The sequence below is a fragment of the Eumetopias jubatus genome, unplaced genomic scaffold, assembly GCF_037043125.1.
Source record: "Eumetopias jubatus isolate StellerSeaLion01/CBP00866 unplaced genomic scaffold, mEumJub1_p1.0 scaffold_12, whole genome shotgun sequence".
NCBI lineage: Eukaryota > Metazoa > Chordata > Mammalia > Carnivora > Otariidae > Eumetopias > Eumetopias jubatus.
In genome coordinates, this window is record NW_028274818.1 from 23,901,718 (window position 1) to 23,919,002 (window position 17,285).

At 32.8% G+C, this 17,285-nt stretch overlaps 1 protein-coding gene across 5 annotated transcripts in view; it reads right to left on the reverse strand.

Annotated features, from left to right (window-relative positions):
* Positions 1–17,285, reverse strand: part of KCNT2 (potassium sodium-activated channel subfamily T member 2) — a 361,260-nt gene that overhangs the window by 76,225 nt on the left and 267,750 nt on the right. For 3 of the 5 annotated variants that reach the window (XM_028104753.2, XM_088029032.1, XM_088029031.1), the window contains exons 18-20: positions 15,430–15,535; positions 11,168–11,340; positions 2,785–2,856 (exon numbers count right to left, since the gene is read on the reverse strand). In XM_028104753.2, the coding sequence (XP_027960554.1) occupies positions 2,785–2,856; positions 11,168–11,340; positions 15,430–15,535 (351 nt within the window). The remainder of the gene's footprint in view (positions 1–2,784; positions 2,857–11,167; positions 11,341–15,429; positions 15,536–17,285) is intronic. The other 2 variants (XM_028104755.2, XM_028104754.2) reach the window with 1 other exon arrangement.

The following is a 17,285-nucleotide window of genomic DNA, read 5'->3' on the forward strand; positions in this document are numbered from 1 at the left end:
GATTTAAAATAGGAAGTGGAGAACTTAAAGAACAGTAGTTCTTGGGCGCCTGGGTGCCTCAGTTGGTTAAGCAACTGCCTTCGGCTCAGGTCATCATTCTGGAGTCCCGGGATCGAGTCCCACATCGGGCTCCCTGCTCGGCGGGGAGTCTGCTTCTCCCTCTGACCCTCTTCCCTCTTGTGCTCTCTATCTCCCATTCTCTCTCTCTCAAATAAATAAATAAAATCTTAAAAAAAAAAAGAACACTAGTTCTTTTAGATTCTTAAATTGCAGGTCAGTTCCCTGAGGATCTTTTTCCAAGCATATGATTGGCTGAACTAGCCACATCAAGTGAGAGAGTATTACCAAAGCTCTGAGTCCAAGATCCCCAGGAGTAGTCCAGAAAAATATATATATATATTTTGCTTGACTCAGAAATAATGTTCTGTGGCAGAGATTTTATGTCTAAAACTGTGGAAACAGAATGTTATTCCAAATAAATTTCCTATGGTGAGAGGGGCCAGGGCCATAATTTCCGATTAATATGATGATCAAGTTTAATCCCTAGAAATACTTTATTAGGATGTTTCTTTTAACTTGGAAATTTATAATTGTTCTTATATCAAAATACATTTTTTTAAAAAAGAAGTAGGTGGAAAATTAATGTGATATGCTCCCTTATGGGCCACAAAAATGATGCCCAAGTCATATGCCTTCAATCCACCTTACTATAATTTTAAATCACTTTCTATTTCAGCTCTTATGATCTTCCCCCTCAATAAAAATGATCTCTCCATTATAATTATCTATATAAGAAAAGGGAAAGATAAGGTGATAGAAGGTAAGTTTGATTGTTAAAGGATATATAGATACAGGTGATGATGGGAAAAATGAATATTTCATCAATAATAAATCAATGAAGTTGAAACTTGACAAAAAATTTCACTCTGTGTACCTGTGCTAAATAGCTAATAGCTATATCTATATGTATCAGTTAATTCCATACTCTAAATATTGGCTGTTGTAGTTTACATATAACCTTGGCAAGTGATTTTAGTAATTATGATTAAATATGAGTTTAAATTTATAAAAAATAAATAAAATTGGAATGGCATTTCAGAACCATGTAGAAACATTTTGTTCTTCAGGTTTTAACCTTAAATTATTTATTTTTATATCCATTTAATACTACATTTTATTCTTTTTTTCCTTTTTTTAATCTAGCTACCAATTCTTATAACGCCACGTCTGTCATGATTTCTCTACACTATCCTATTTCCGAAGCCACTGCCTATTTTTTTAATTCAGCACGGTTGCTTTACACAGTTTGGCCACCAGATGGCTGCCTAAGAAAAAAGACAATATTCATGAAAAAATAATCTAAATGGCAACAACTTCCTTTTTACTGTTTCCCAAACCGTCTTTTTCAAGGAGAACTATAATGTGAATGTATGAATATATGGGACTGTTTGTGAGTGTTTTAATTCATTCAAAGGTGTTTTTGGTTTTTTAATGAAAATTTCAAACACTAACAAAAGAGAAGAACACAGTGAACCTCCATATTCTAATTACCCCATCCGGCTTCAATAATGATCAACTTGTTGCCAATCCTGTGTCACCTTTAATCATAGGAATTTGATACTCTTGGTTCTTTTCCTCACCATAAACACTCTTACAGAGAAAGAATTCATTTCATAGTTTACATCAGCAAAGACAGATGGGAGGTTTATTTATTTTTTAAATATTCTGTTTTTCTAATGAATTTCAATAGAATACTATCATTTCAAAGTAACATTACTAGTGAAGAATATAGGTTGATTTCACATTTATGAATTTAAATAGTTATTTTAGTACATCTAACTACATCTTAGTTGATTAGCATTAAGAAAACTGATAATGGTCTCTCTCCTTCTGTCTCTCATGAATAAATAAATAAAATCTTTAAAAAAAAAAGGGGGGCCCCTGGGTGGCTCAGATGGTTAAGAAAACTGATAATGCAAACTATATTAATGTAGAGTAGAGGTTAAATAAATGTTAGTCAGTTTGCTCTTTAATGTATCCACAGCCAATAAACACTTCCAAAGTTCTAAAACTTTGTTTTTTCAATCTACAGGACAAAACATAAGCACGAAATTTCTTAATTAGGAACTTTAGCATTTTGTTTTGAAGGCTCTGGCTGACTTTTTTTAATGGAAATCTAGTACATTTTATAAGCATATTAGTTTTATGATCTTTAGTTTTATATTTCTTATAAATCATGTTCATCCTTAATAAAATAATTTGTATTTTAATACTAACACATTGCACACATTTGACTTTTTAATTAACAAATTTTTAGAAATTATAGACTGATATATGTTACCAGAATAAAGGAAGCTCTTAAGGAAATGCTCCAGTTTATAAATCTGGCTTAAAAGGAGCATCTCTAAATTATTTGAAGATTTCCAGAAGTTACCACAATGATATCAAGGCATCACAACATTGAACATTTAGATTTTTTCTACCCTAGGCCCATAGTAATAACGTTATTGCTAGAGACAACACAAAACTGAAATAGCTTTAGAAACTAAACAAAAGTGATAAAATTGACATGCAGCAAGATTTGTTTTAATTCAACAACAGATTACTGCTTAGGAAGATTGAATACAGGATGTATAACACGAGAACATAAGCTCTGCATGCAAAATACACCATATTTGCAATACGGAAATGGCAAATTACACTCATCATGCAACACGGGGGCACAGCACATGACAAACCACAGGACACCACACTAGTTAGTGTGCCAAAGATTTTGTCACCTACTTGTCAATAGAGCCCACCATGTAGTAAACCATTGGAAACCAACAGATTGCATCCAGAAAATGCATATCTGGCCTAAGTAGCAGATGGGTTACAAAATGAAACACAATGTCACAACACTGGCAGCGCTTCTAGGGAAAGGAAGTAAGTTGACTTAGTTTGCATTTCCAAAACTAAACACCGTTTGACAAGATTGACAAAGTGCCTTTTTTCTTAACATTAATTAGGAAATATCATTTGTACTAGTTATGAATACACAATGCACTCAGAATTATAAAAACGTATTTCTGCTTTCTAAATCAGAAACATTATGGCATTATTCTACAAAAATACTGAAATGATATTCTTAATTATAACTAAAAAGTTTTATCAATGAGTTTAAAAATTATTCATGCAGAATAAAATGAGAAATTAATGATTTTTTCCTAGATGGCCCAAAGCATAGAGAACATGCTTATTAAAAGCACCTTTCTCTAAGGAATATACACAATTAAATACAACCTTTATTATATCAGTATATCAATCAGTAAATAGGGTATATGCACCCATGCAACACATGTATTAAAGAAAATTAAAATGAAAGTAATTCACTTTTCAAATAATTGACTTACTCCATATATATTGTTGGGCAAATATTTACTGAAATCTTTACTTATATGCATATTTGAGGAAAGCATCATAAACCTGGATGCTTCCTTAAAAAAATCACTTAATCTATTATATTCATTTTATAAAGTTATTAATTCTTTCATGCATTTATTCACTCAGCATATACGTATCCAAAACTTTTTATTTAATAGACAATTCAGTATACTAAGGCATATGAGAATATCGTGTTACCTTGTACTATAGGAAATACAGTTTTTGGAACACAGGTATAAGAGCACACAATTACAATATGTGTTTTAATCAGAAAAAATAAACACTCAGAAGGCAGAATTAGGGGTCATTTCACAGAGGTTATGTTTAATCTGGATGTTTGCCAGTAAAAGAGAAGGGGAGGGAAATTCTAGGAAAAGGGAAGTGTAGCACCTATAATATCCCAGCTAGATGAAGTCTTTTCCTCCCTGACTTATTTTCTTCCTGTTGATCATCCCCTTAGCCCTTTACACTCTACAGAAAAAGAATGTACAATACAGTGAAATGAAAAAAGATGATCTTCCAAAGAATACCACTATTGTAATGTTGACCAATTCCTCCCATCATTAAATTTCTTCGTACTCATTTTAAAAGCCCATATTATTACATATTATAAATGTACCACAATTCATTTTAAAATTCCTCAATTATTCAGTTTGTATGTTATTTTCACTTTTATGCTACTGAAGTCACAAGTTGTTTCCAATATCTTGCTATTATAAATAATACAGGTATGAACATCTTTGAATGACATTTTTCTAGCATTAGTTTTTAATCATTTACTGCAAAACATTCATAGAAGTGATATTAGTGAATCAGAAGATAAATATCTTTAAAGCTCATGATGTATATTCTTTTCAACAAATAGTAGCAGTCCCAGTAGCGATGTTTTTATAATGTCTTCTAGTTCTCTGTCTGAGCACTGTTCTGCTTCTTAAAAATAGAAGTGTCATTCTCACTGCTGATTCAAGACCCTCTATGTCTCTCTTGCCCTACGTCGTGATTATAGAAGCACATACGAGGATGCCAAGTGCCACTAGCCTGGGGCAGTAGAGATTTTGTGGTGATCTGAATAATCACTTTGCCTGTGTCTTTTTTTTTTTTTTTTGGTTGTTATTTTATTTCATCTCGCTTTACTCCCATATAGTTTTAGTCAGATAAAGTGAGTAGCTCAATAACTGATGTGGCAGAGATAGATCCATAATCCTTCATTATTAATTGCAGATATATATTCCCTGGCTGGAATAACTACACTTTTAATCTGACTCATTCTTTTAAATTCAGATCATTTCAATTTATTTATGCTATCTTCTGTATTCTAAAGCTTAGTAAAGCAAGAGTAAATGATGTTATTGAATAATTCAACTTAATAAAGATACTGAAAATCTGTGTAATAAATAGTACTGGAGTCACTGAGGACAAAATTAAGTCCTTACTTTATGCCAACCCTTCTGTTAGAGTTAAAGCTGAAAATATGGCCTTTGTATTGTGTTGCTTTGTCCAGTATGAATCACTAAATTTACTAAGACATCAATATTATTGCCTTGTTTTAGGAAACTCATGAATTTTACCCACATGCAATTCTGCCACAAATGTGTATTTACAATGTGCAAGCAATATTCCACATCCTCAGAAATTACTTCAGGATTTTCATTGCATAGCATGGTTCATCCTTACGTGGATTTGGCTGTTACAAGGTAAATCAAACCCTTGAAACCCAGCAAATACATAATCTTGATGAAGGACATCTAATGTAGGGAGTCTAATGTGCCCTACTTTTTGCAAAATGTAACTTGTATAGCAAATAGATTTATCTACTACTTCTATCGATAAAGATAGTTTATAACAAAACTTGAACTATCAAGAATACAGCAATTTGACATTTACATGCATTATGTTAGCTCATTTAAATAAATCGGCAATAGTGTTCATGTCATTAAACTGCTTAGTAACTAATGAGTAACATAAATGATATCATAGGCTCTTAATAGACTAATCTTTCTAATTACTGAAAGTTAATTGGCAAGCATAACCTTTACATTGAAAACCACCAAGCAAAAACATAAAACAATAAAAATAGGAAATGTCCCTTTCTTATGTTACATCCCCAAAGTACAGTTGAAGAATGGAATGTAGAAAAATAAAACCATTAATGCAATAGGATAAAATGTATGAATTTTTTAATCCGATTGCTAAATAGAGAAGACCTATCTATGTTAGATATTACATTATGGAAAACTAGTAAAAAATAATTGCATATTTAACTGTAAAGCTCATCACAAAGATTTTAACATATAAGAAACAAACATTTAAAAATGGGCTACTTATACAAAATTTACAGATCCTATTCGCTTAATATGTAAAAAAAATTTCAAACCAATAAAAGATAAACCTAACAGGAAAATAGATCTAGCACAAAATAAATATGCATAGACCAAAATTAAACATGCTGAATCTAACTAGTAATAAAAGAAATAAAAATTCAACAAGCACAAAAATTTATGTTAGTAAATAGAAAAAATTGAGCACATCATTAATCACCATCCTAACTGTAACTGTGTTAAGAAAGATGACAGCTTATGAGTCTAAAACATCATATTCTTACAAAAGTTTTCATTATAAAATTGCCAATATATTCAAATATTAATTAGCTAGTGTTAGGAAGTGAAAAGGTTTGTGGATTTGCATGGATTTGCAAAGTTGAAGATCATTATTTCCCACTTAACCAATAACTATAATGGATTTAATTGCTGATTTTTAAATTCAAGAAATGAATGTAGTGAGACAGTTTATTTTGTTAGCATTTCATAATTCTATACTTAAGTAGTTTATTTCTTAAAAATATATAAGGAGTTTCATTTCAACTGCTTAAAATAAATCTCCTTTTCTTGTTAACTGGGTTTTCACCCAAATCCACTCACCAGTTTGAATAATGACAATGTCACTTTCTTGATTGGAGGAAGGGGGGAAATTGACATTTCCTGACTGCCTTTTCTAAGTGAGATATTGCACTAGTGCTTCATATACACTGTCTTATACAGTCTCAACATTACTCATGAAGATAAATGTTCTACTCATTTTACATATGAGAAAACTGAAGCTTAGAGAAATTTGATAACATGCAAAAAAGGCTTTTTACCAAGAAGGTAAATAAGCTTAGACCTTATCTCAGATCTGTATGAGTTCAAAATTTGGATGTCTTTAATAAAGGACTCCAATATGTCAGACAATTTATCATTGTTTTTGAAATAAGCTGAAGTTTACTTGACACTATATATGAAAAGAAGATTGATGTAATAAAAGGATTGTGTAAATAAGATATAAAAAATAGGAACATAGGCCTGGATCTTGGACTTCAACTTTGTGTAGCTTTGGGTACTATATTCCAAAGCTTTTGACTTTTGTTTCCATCACTTATATGAAATGATATTATCAGATGACTAGATGACCTTTAAGGTTAGGGTGGTAATCAAAATATTTAAAATCAGTATGGCACAACAACAGACCAAACTAAACAGATGGCCATCCAATCAGAACTGAGACCACCCCTCATGAGCCAGTATCAAGTGCAAAATGTTTTCCATTGTGACTGGGTTCCATTTAGTTACCCAATGAGATCTAGAAGGCTTTCTATTTGGAAACATTATGAACACTTACTTCGACATATTATGTTTGTGAATATTATCAATTTAATTTGCATTTTTAAATTCCTACTTATGACATCTGTTATTATTTATTTGTTATATTAAATTAATTGGTCTTTCAACTAAACTTCCTAGTCATGTATTGAATATTATTTCCAGCAATTCTCATGTAAATTTAAAACAAAATCAAAACCCACTAATCATTATAAAAGTGTGCACAATCTTTAGTGTATAAATTCTTATAACATGGAAAAATTTGAAGAAGAAAGCAACACATTTCTTTGTAACACTGTAGGATACATTGCAAAATACTAGTCATGGCACAGCAGGATGAATCTCATTCTTTAAAAAAATGATTGCATAAAACTTCCTGGAACATTATTTATTAGTGTTTAGTTTTTGTCTCCTCATTCTTGACCAAAATAGCAGAAGACAACAAATAAAAATGGTAGATACCACTTTCTGGAAGTCACCGGGAAGCTAATAAACTTTGCAACATGTACTTTCATCCTAACCCTTTGGAAGAAAAGTGAAACCCTACAAAAATCATCTAACAAACAACACCCTGGAAATAGTTGGAGTCCAGAATGTAAGTCATCAGAAAGGCAAGAAAATTTGTAATGCAAAATAATCCAAAGTTAAAATATATTGTTACTAAAAAGAATTGACAGAGTATTTTTTGCATATATCAAAAATCTGTAAATTAAGCAAGATCATATAGTTGAAAGAACAATGCACTATGAATTATATATATCACTATAGTCATTTAATTTCTTTGGTCTGTTTTTCCTTGTCTATAAAATAAGAGTACTGTAACAAAGTGACATAAGCTGGTTTATTTAAATGTTATCATTGTAACTTGTAAACTTTGAGATCTTAAGCTGCTTGCTACATCTCTCTGAGGATAAATCATCGCTATATGATGTGAATATATTTCTAAGGGGAATAAAATGTAAAATAAAGGTAAAATGTCTAGTATGATGACTGACATAGTAAATGTTCAACAATTATTACTATTATGAACAGAGGGTAGAAGTAAAGAATATTAATTTTATTAAATGACCTGTATGGTGTTATTCCAACAAAATACTCTCTGATAAAAGCTATATTTAGATTTACACAGAAATACTGACCAATTTGCCAGTAATTAAGAGAAACAGAATTTTGGGGTTTTTCTATGATTGGCCAGATTCAGGAATTAAGACTATAAAAACAACTACTTGCTTTGAAAATTCTAAATTACAAATCAATCAATCAACCAATCCATCAATAATTGGGCATTTTGGCAACCTGTTTATTGAAAACCAAACCTAAAGGGACTGATTTAGTTACAGCCATTCAAAAATCTACATAAGGTGCACATGTTAAGGAATGCTAGCCCCTGCCACCTGATCAATGGGATCATAAGGTGGACAAAGGGGTATTAGTGATGCTGAGATGGGATTACTTAATAAAACTAGATATTAAGATAGAGAAGAGATTATCTCTAGTCCATGAAGTGAACACCACCCTAAAATTTGGAGAGATGGATTCTTTGGGGAGGTGCAATATTGTGATTTATAAGAAATCTATATTTGGACATTCAGATCATCCATGGTTCTTGGGTCATAGCTCCCAAAATGCTTGAAATTTCCCGAGGATAAAAACAATGGGAGCATCTTTCATTAAAATATTTGTTCTCTTGTCCTCAGTTCCTGATATCACTTCAGAGCCATAAAAGTGAAATGGGTGTCTTGTTATTCATAACAAGCTCCTTTCCACCACAACTGGGTTGATGTTAATGAGGTGACTTTTGGAAAGCACCCCTTTTGGGGGCTTGTTGCCAGGGGAGCCAACCATGAATAGAGGGTTGGAACTTTTAGTCCCATCCCCTGATTTCTGAAGGGGGGGAGGGGTTGGAGTTTGAGTTCAACCACCAATGGCCAATGATTTAACTAATTATGTCTATGTAATGACCCCTCCATAAAAACCCAAAGGAAGGAATTTGGGGAGCTTCTGGGTTGGGGAACACATGGAGATTTAGCAATAGTGGTGCCCTTAGAGAGGGCATGAAAACTCCATGCCCTTTCCCCATAGCTTGTCCTTTGTGTCTCCTCCTTCTGGTTGCTCCTGGGTTACATCTTTTTAAATAAACCAGAAATTTGGTAAGTAAAATTTTTCTCTCAGTTCTGTGAGCTGTTCTAGCAAATTAATGGTACTTGAGTAGGGAACTCTGATTTCTAGTCTGTCAGTCAGAAATATAGCTAAACAACCTGGACTTGTGAGTAGCATCTGAAGCCCAAGAAAGGGGCCACTGGAACCTCTAACCTATAGCCGGTCAGTCAGAAACAGAGTTGATATAAGCTAAAGTTTGTGAGTGGCTTCTGAAGGGAAGGGTGCAATCTTGTAGGACTGAACCCTTAACCTAGATAGTAATATTGTCAGAATCAACTTGAATTGTAGGACTCCCAGTTGGTGTCTCAAGTGATGCTTGTTGGGGATGTTGGAAATCACCCACCAACACATACACACGTTGAAATTAGGTCCAGGAACCCAACTAGATTCACACATTAGAACAAGAAATTTACCTTGAAACAATGTAAAACAGGGGAAAGGTCAGCCTTTACCCTTTGCTTTACCTTAGGGATGCTATAAGCACAGCTCTACTTTTTCAAGACTCTTCCTATCTTCCTCTTTGTATTCTGGGAGCTCAGAGGATCCACTCTGATCCAAGACATACAAGATGGGGATGCTATAGGTCAATCAACAATCAACTTGTAAATACCCCTGCCTTAAATTCTATCTTAAGGGAACAGACACACCATAAGCAAAAAGAGCCAAAACCTGATGGCATTAGAATTCACAGGGTCAATTGAGCATTTCTTGTGTGCCAGTTTAGCCAGTCCCTTAGAGCTTCCTGCCAGAAAGGTTCTAGAACTAGGGATAGATTCAAAGGCCTTGGAGGTGTTTCACAACCACTCCATTGCCATAGCCATCCGGCAACCCAACTTTCATCCTCCTAAGATTTGTTTCATTAAGCTTTTCTTTCTTCTGACGATGGGTCCAAGTTTCTCTTCCCCATACCTGCCCTAAATTTACCTGACCTTTCCTTGGACACCGAAGTGGTATCAGGAAAGTCACTGAGTCATCATATCTGAAAATGTTTCAACTGAAACCTCTAGAGTCTTCACAATTTTTAGAGTTGATTATCATTGTAATAATGATGCTAAAAAAGATGCATCAATGAGTGTCTTGATATTGGTATATTCACTATAAATGATGTTATGAAGTTATAGTGGAAAGATATTTTTGTTTTCAAGAACTTCTTTTGATAAATTTTAAAGGCAGAGACAAGGCAACAGATTTTGGCCTCATTTAGTTTATCCTGAAATTTTGCATCACTTTAGAATTTAAGAGGAGAGTTGGAGGATCCTAAAATATGGTATTGATCTAAGGACCATCTGCTACCAATTTGAGTCACAGAGAAAAATATCATAACTTTAGGATACAATGGGTTTGACCACTGCATTCATGACCTACATTTATATTTGCACAAGGATTTTTAAATGCTTAAGTAGTCTTATTTCACAAGAGTATATCAATCCAACATTTTCAAAATAAGTGATCATGGTAAAGCATTAATTATTCATATTATATTATAAAATATATATTTTAACAGTGGAAGAATCACATTAAGTTATGATGATGTGTCATAGTACCAATTAAGAATGGATCATTAATATGCTTGGTTGATAATTAATGGTTCTTTAGAAAGACCAAAAAAATTGTCCAGTTTTGGCAGAAATTTTCCAGGCTAGTTGATTAATTTAAGGAAAATAACTGTAATTATTTCGATGGCATGTTTCCCATTGGTACTGAGTGATGACCACTTGCAAAATAGTTTTAAATAAAAAGCTCAGAGTGTTCCAGTGATGTTTTAAGGAGTATTTGTGAAACAACCATATTCAATGATTGTTTTGTACCATAGCACAAAATATATCTCCCAATGAATCATGTGCCATAATGTATCTGATTTAAAATATTCTAAGCAAATTAGAATAAATAATTTTTGATATAATATTAAAAACTCTTTGTCTTGTTTGGGTATTTTAAAATATACTTACGGGTTGTCCAATAGCAGTACTATGGGATTAAGTTCTTTCTTTGGTCTATAATATGCCCTGAGAGGAACAATAAAATTATACAATCCATTTCCAGCTGTTTCAGCTGCAACTATAATTAGCTTATTTTTGAATCCATAGGCTTTTGCGTCCTCATAGTAGTTATGCTGGCAACTCTAGAGAAGAAAAATTATACAAAGAAATGCCATTTTTATACTCCACTAAAATTTGCTGAAAAAATTTAGGATATATGGAAAAGTAAAATTAATCTAACCTAGTAAATCCTTTATTTTATAACAAATTTGAAAATAGTTACATTTTTCTATGCCCAGTTCTCCAGCCTGCTTCAGGAAGTGAAGGTGTGCATGGACAAGACAAATGAATTTTAAGTGTGTAGCTTAATATGGGGGAAGAAAAAGTCAGAAATATGTGTGTGCACATGTTCTGCTGTAAACTAAAACATATTGCTAGATGACATCTGGGTATCTATATTTAAAAATTACCATAATGTATATGTATATCAAAAAAATCATGTTATATATTTTAAATATATACAATTTTTATTTGTCAATCATACCTCAAGAAAGCTGGAAAAAATCTACCTCTGACTTTCATTTCCAGAAATATAATAATATTATAATTAAATGACCTTGGAACATTCCAAGTACTGAACATCTAAAGGGATGGATACCAAGAAAGATTTCTTTGTTGTTAAAAAACAAAAAAAGAAAACACTAGTTGTCTAAATGTATACCTGAGCTGGCAAGATAATAATAGAAATACACAAAAATAAAATACCAATACTAATAATAACAACAAAACAGTAACAATACATTATCAAAACTCATTGTTATCTTGAGGGTATTTTGCTATTTTCTAGAGAGCTAGTACTTACTGGACTTAACGTTATTAAACCAAATTCTTTTAAACTAAATTATCTGCATGGAGAACTGTTTTAGTGTTCTGCTCTTTTATCTTTCTAGGCCTCTCTGTGGGTTTCTTTTTATTTGGGTTGAGATTAGTTGATTCTTTGTGGATTCATCACCTATTCTGGAATATTCTCTACTTTTTATCTTTAATAAAAAAAATTACAAAATGCTGTTGGGAACAAGGCACCATGAGTCAGCAGAAACAATAAACAATAGAATTAGACTCACAAAGACTACAGATTTTGTTGCTATTAGATTCAGAACAGAAAAAATGAACGTGTTTACTATGTTTAAAGAAATAACATTTAAAGTATGAACAAAGAACAAGAGGCTACTTAAAATATTCAGGTAGATGTTAAAAGAAATACATATTCTAGAACTAAAAAGTATAACAATTAAAAATAAAAACTCAAACAATGGGTTAGATTGCACATTTGATGCATGTGAAGGGGTCAACTGCAAGACAGAGTTGATGTAATTACTCAGAATGTGAGAAGAAAAGAGATATAAAGTAGTATGGTAAAATTAAGATACTTGGAAGGTAGTATGACAATGTCTAACATACATTTAAACAGAATACCTGAAAACGAGATGAAAGTATCAGAAAGAAGCCCTATTCAAGTAAATATTAACTAAGGATTTTCTAGAATTAATGAAATACCCAAGTCCTCAGGTTCTGGAACTCCAGTGAATCCTAATTCAAGGAAATAAATAAAAATCCAGATTCATATGCATGGTAATAAAAATGCAAAACAACCAGACAATCAATCAGATCTTTAAAAGATCCAGACAGAAAAGAGAGACCACCCACAGAGAATACAAACTAGAATGATGGCCAACAATTCAATAGCAACATGGAACCCATAAAGCAGTAAACAAAATTCTAATGGGTTAAAAGAAAAAGAAAACTCATCCTGGAACAGGACACCCAACAAATCTGTCTTTCAAGAATAAGGACATTTCCAGGAAAAACTGAAATTGACAGAATTTAACACTAATAGGACTTTAGTAAGAGAATTTCAAAAGTTGTAATCAGTAGGAAAATGAATCCAGAATGCTTAAGACATTTAAAAAAAAAAAGAATGAAGGAAAGGGGAAATGATTTTTTAAAAAGGAAAGAGTAAGTCTTCATTGGAAGTATGACTGGAGATTTACTAATGTAAGTAGGATCCACAACCACATGAGGGAATGAAAAAGGTTACTCACAAAGAGGTCATGGAAGGAGAAGAGTGACAAGTGATGTTGAGATTATTAAGAACTTCAATATTTATGAGATAAAATGAGGAAAAATAATTAATTTAGAAGATTCAGAAGTAGCTTAATTAGAAGAAAAAAAAAACAAAATAAAACAAGGAGAAAACAGGGAATTTAGTGTTGATAAACCTTGATCAGGAACCAGTTTGTTGATACTGCTGTAGAATGAACTGGGCAAGTAATCCCAACTCACACACTTCACAGATGCAGTAGGATTGACTGTTTAATCCCATCTCTTGATTGCCAGGTAAGCGTTCATTTACATAACAGACCACTACCTCCAGCCACCAATGCTAAATAAATAAAGGATAATACCAGATGTCATCAGCCAGTCAACAGCATTCTGAAACTTTGCCTTCTTAGTATGGTTAAAAAAAAAAGAGAGAGAGAGAGAGAGACAGTTCAGAGTCTTTGGCTTTAAAAGACCCTCTATTGTTTCTTCGCCAATCCTTATCTCTGAAAGTTTAGCTTTTCAATTGTATCAGGTTCCCTGCTTGGAGATAAATCATGTCCACTCTTTGATCTCCCAGTATGTTTTTTTTTTTTTCTTGAACTATGTGTTAAAAAGTAAAATGCAGGGACACCTGGGTGGTTCAGTCTGTTAAGTAGCTGCCTTTGGCTCAGGTCATGATCTCAGGGTCCTGGGATTGAGTCCCATATCCGGCTCCTTGCTCAATGGGCAGCCTGCTTCTCCCTCTGCCCCTCCCTCTGCTCTTGCTCTCTCTCTCTCTGATAAGAAAAAAAAAAATGTTACCAGAAGTGAATCCAGGTTTTGTGGGGCCTTGGGGAATCCTCTTTATGGAAAATAACACAAATATTATAAATTTTAAAAAAATAAATCACAGGTTCTTAGAAGAGGCCAATCCAGGTGAAGGAATCCTGAAGCTTAAGATTTATTAATGTTACCAAAAATACACAGCTAGTCAGCAGTAACAAATACTGCAGACAGTAAATTAAAACAAGGGCCAAAAAAAAAAAAAGGCATTGAAAGATGGGACTGTCCAGCTTAATGGACACAGAGGAATCTTTGGGAGCAATGGCAAAGATTTTCTAATGTTCCGCTATTCTTCCTCAAGAGTGACAGTAACAGCCAGGCTTCATGATGTTTATTTTTATAAAAAAGTAATAGTAGCAAGAATACTAACAAAACGCATTAGGTGCCTACTCATTTATTAACTTCCTGGCACTGTGTTAAGCATTTTGCTTGCGCTAATTCACAGAATTCTCACGAGAACCTGATGAGGCTCATATTAAAATTACAATCATTTTACAGATATGGAAACTGAAATGTAATGGCGAAGTTATTTACCCAAATTGCAAAGCCTATAAGCAGAGAGCTGGGATTTTAACTCTTGTTAAACTCCAAAATTTAGAGTAAAAGAATAAATTCCTGGTTAGAATTAGCAGCACATTTTAATTTCTGGGAGGTGGAGGATTTGAGAATCTTCTTTTTATCTGCTTTCTTATTCATCAAGAGAACAAGCTCTTATACAGATAATGCCCAGTGGCCATCTTGGGAAAGAGATTTAAAAATGTTTACATTCTTGTAATCTTTCTGTTTTGAATGGCTCCTTTAGAACATCTGAGCAAGAATCAAGAGCTGCAATAAAATCTTTAGGAAAGGAGATAATAACCACAACACTGATACTAGCTTTCAGTCTAGTCAATAATGAATCTTTGTGGCTAACACATAGACAAGCTCATTTCACCATGCTGAGCAATTCCACATTAAGTTTTGAGGCAACAATGCCTTGCAAAATAAATAGTGCAAAATTGGCCAAAGTGATTTCGAGAGACTCTCGATGTTGAGAGTTCATAGGTTTGAGGTTCTGGCACCTTTGATTTCCTCTTTAAAAACATGACTGACTGACTAATCGGGTACTTTAGTAGAAGGGTAAAGCATTTGGGTAATCTTTAGTACAGTTAAGAAAGTACAATTCACCATTTTATGTATTGTATTTACATTTGAAAAGATAATGGTCTTTAAACATATTTTAGTCAAAAGCCTATACAGAATTATTTAAATATATGTAATTACAAAATGCTATAATTTCGGTTTTGGAGAAAACAACAATTGCTTACCTTGTCTAGTCTTAAGCAGCAAAATGGCACTTTTTCATGAAGGAGATGACAAAAAGTGGGTGAACTTCCTATATATGGAGAGTAAGGTGGGTAGCCTTTAGCATATCTGTAAAACAATATGAAATATTTGAGTTACCTTGAATAAAGCACACATAGTTGGACAATTAAGTTATAGCCATGTGTCTCTATTTTTATAAAATTAGGTGCAACTCTTTATGTTGCAATTACATTTTGATAAAGAAATAGTTAAGAGGGGCGCCTGGGTGGCTCAGTTGGTTAAGCAGCTGCCTTCGGCTCAGGTCATGATCCCAGGGTCCTGGGATCGAGCCCCGCATCGGGCTCCCTGCTCAGTGGAGAGCCTGCTTCTCCCTCTCCCTCTGTCTGCCGCTCTGCCTACTTATGCTCTCTCTCTCTCTCTCTCTCTCTCTGTTAAATAAATAAATAAATAAATAAATAAATAAATAAATAAATAAAATCTTTAAAAAAAAAAAGAAATAGTTAAGAATAGGGATAAGCAAGCTAGGACCCATGGACCAAATCTAGCCTATCGGCTGGTTTTGTGAATTAAAACTTTTTTTTGTTTTTTTTATTTTAAATGTTTGGAAAAACATTTTTAATTGGGAAAAAAAAGAAGAATATTTCATGTCACACAAAAATTACATGAAATTAAAATTTAAATATCCATAAGTGAAGTTTTTTTAGAACACAGCCATGCTCATTCGTTTTATGTATTGTCTATGGGTGCTTCAAAAATAGTTGGATTGGTGCAGCAAAGATTATATGGTCCGTAAAGTCTCAAATATTTATTAGCTGGTTCCTTTTAGGAAAAGTTTGCCATTCCTTGGTTTAAAAGATTTAGAAAGATTTTTTTAAACTGCAATATTAATTTTTATAAAACACATTTAAAGCAAAATGACTTATTATGATTTACTCCATTAATATTCATTAGTTATGAATGAACGACCACAAAGGAGTAAACAGTTCAGTTAATTATTCAAACACCCACCAAAAACAGAATATTGATGGAAACATGCTTAAAATATTATCAAAGATAATTATTTGCTGACTCTATGAAAGTAGCCACCTGCATGCACATCACAACTATATTAATTTTCAAAATAAGACTACCAAAAAGTAGCAGCATAAATGAAAATTAAGAAATAAAATTTGGTAGAGGCAAAATTCCTCTATCTAATATGAAAACTCTTTTCTCAGTAAAAATTACCTTCAAAGCCAAGAAATTTCCCAAACCTAGTTTAAACTGTTTTTCAGACATTATTAGCTAGGAGGATAAGATGGTACACATTTTGCAAATTTAGAAGTTGATAATCTCCACTATTATTTCAATATCTTTTTCAGTTTGCTTAAAAGAAAAAATCCACCTCTCAATCTTTTCAGAAGGATATGTAAAGAAAGAATTTCAATCACACCACACAACATCATTTCTAGAAATAACACTGGCAGTCAAACCTCTCCTTGTTCCCATCAAATATTTCACAAACAAATTTGAGTACTCTTGATTTCTTGGAGAGTGGATTGTGTTCTGCAGGAACATCAAACTTCCTTGTAATAAAACTTTTTTTAAAGTGTGAAGGATTAAAAGAAGGATTTTTTTTTAAGTTTCAATTATATTTCAGTTCATTTTAGTTCAATTCAACGTTAACATCAACATTAACTGAACATCTATTATATGAAAGATATTGGGACTAGTGTTTAAATGGTGTTACCACCGCCATTACTACTACTAGTATTACTACACCTCCTAGTAATTATTACTCATTGAATGCTTACTCAGCACAAAGCAGTGTCCTAAGCACTTCTCCATTCTCAATTAATCTACATCTGAACATTATGAG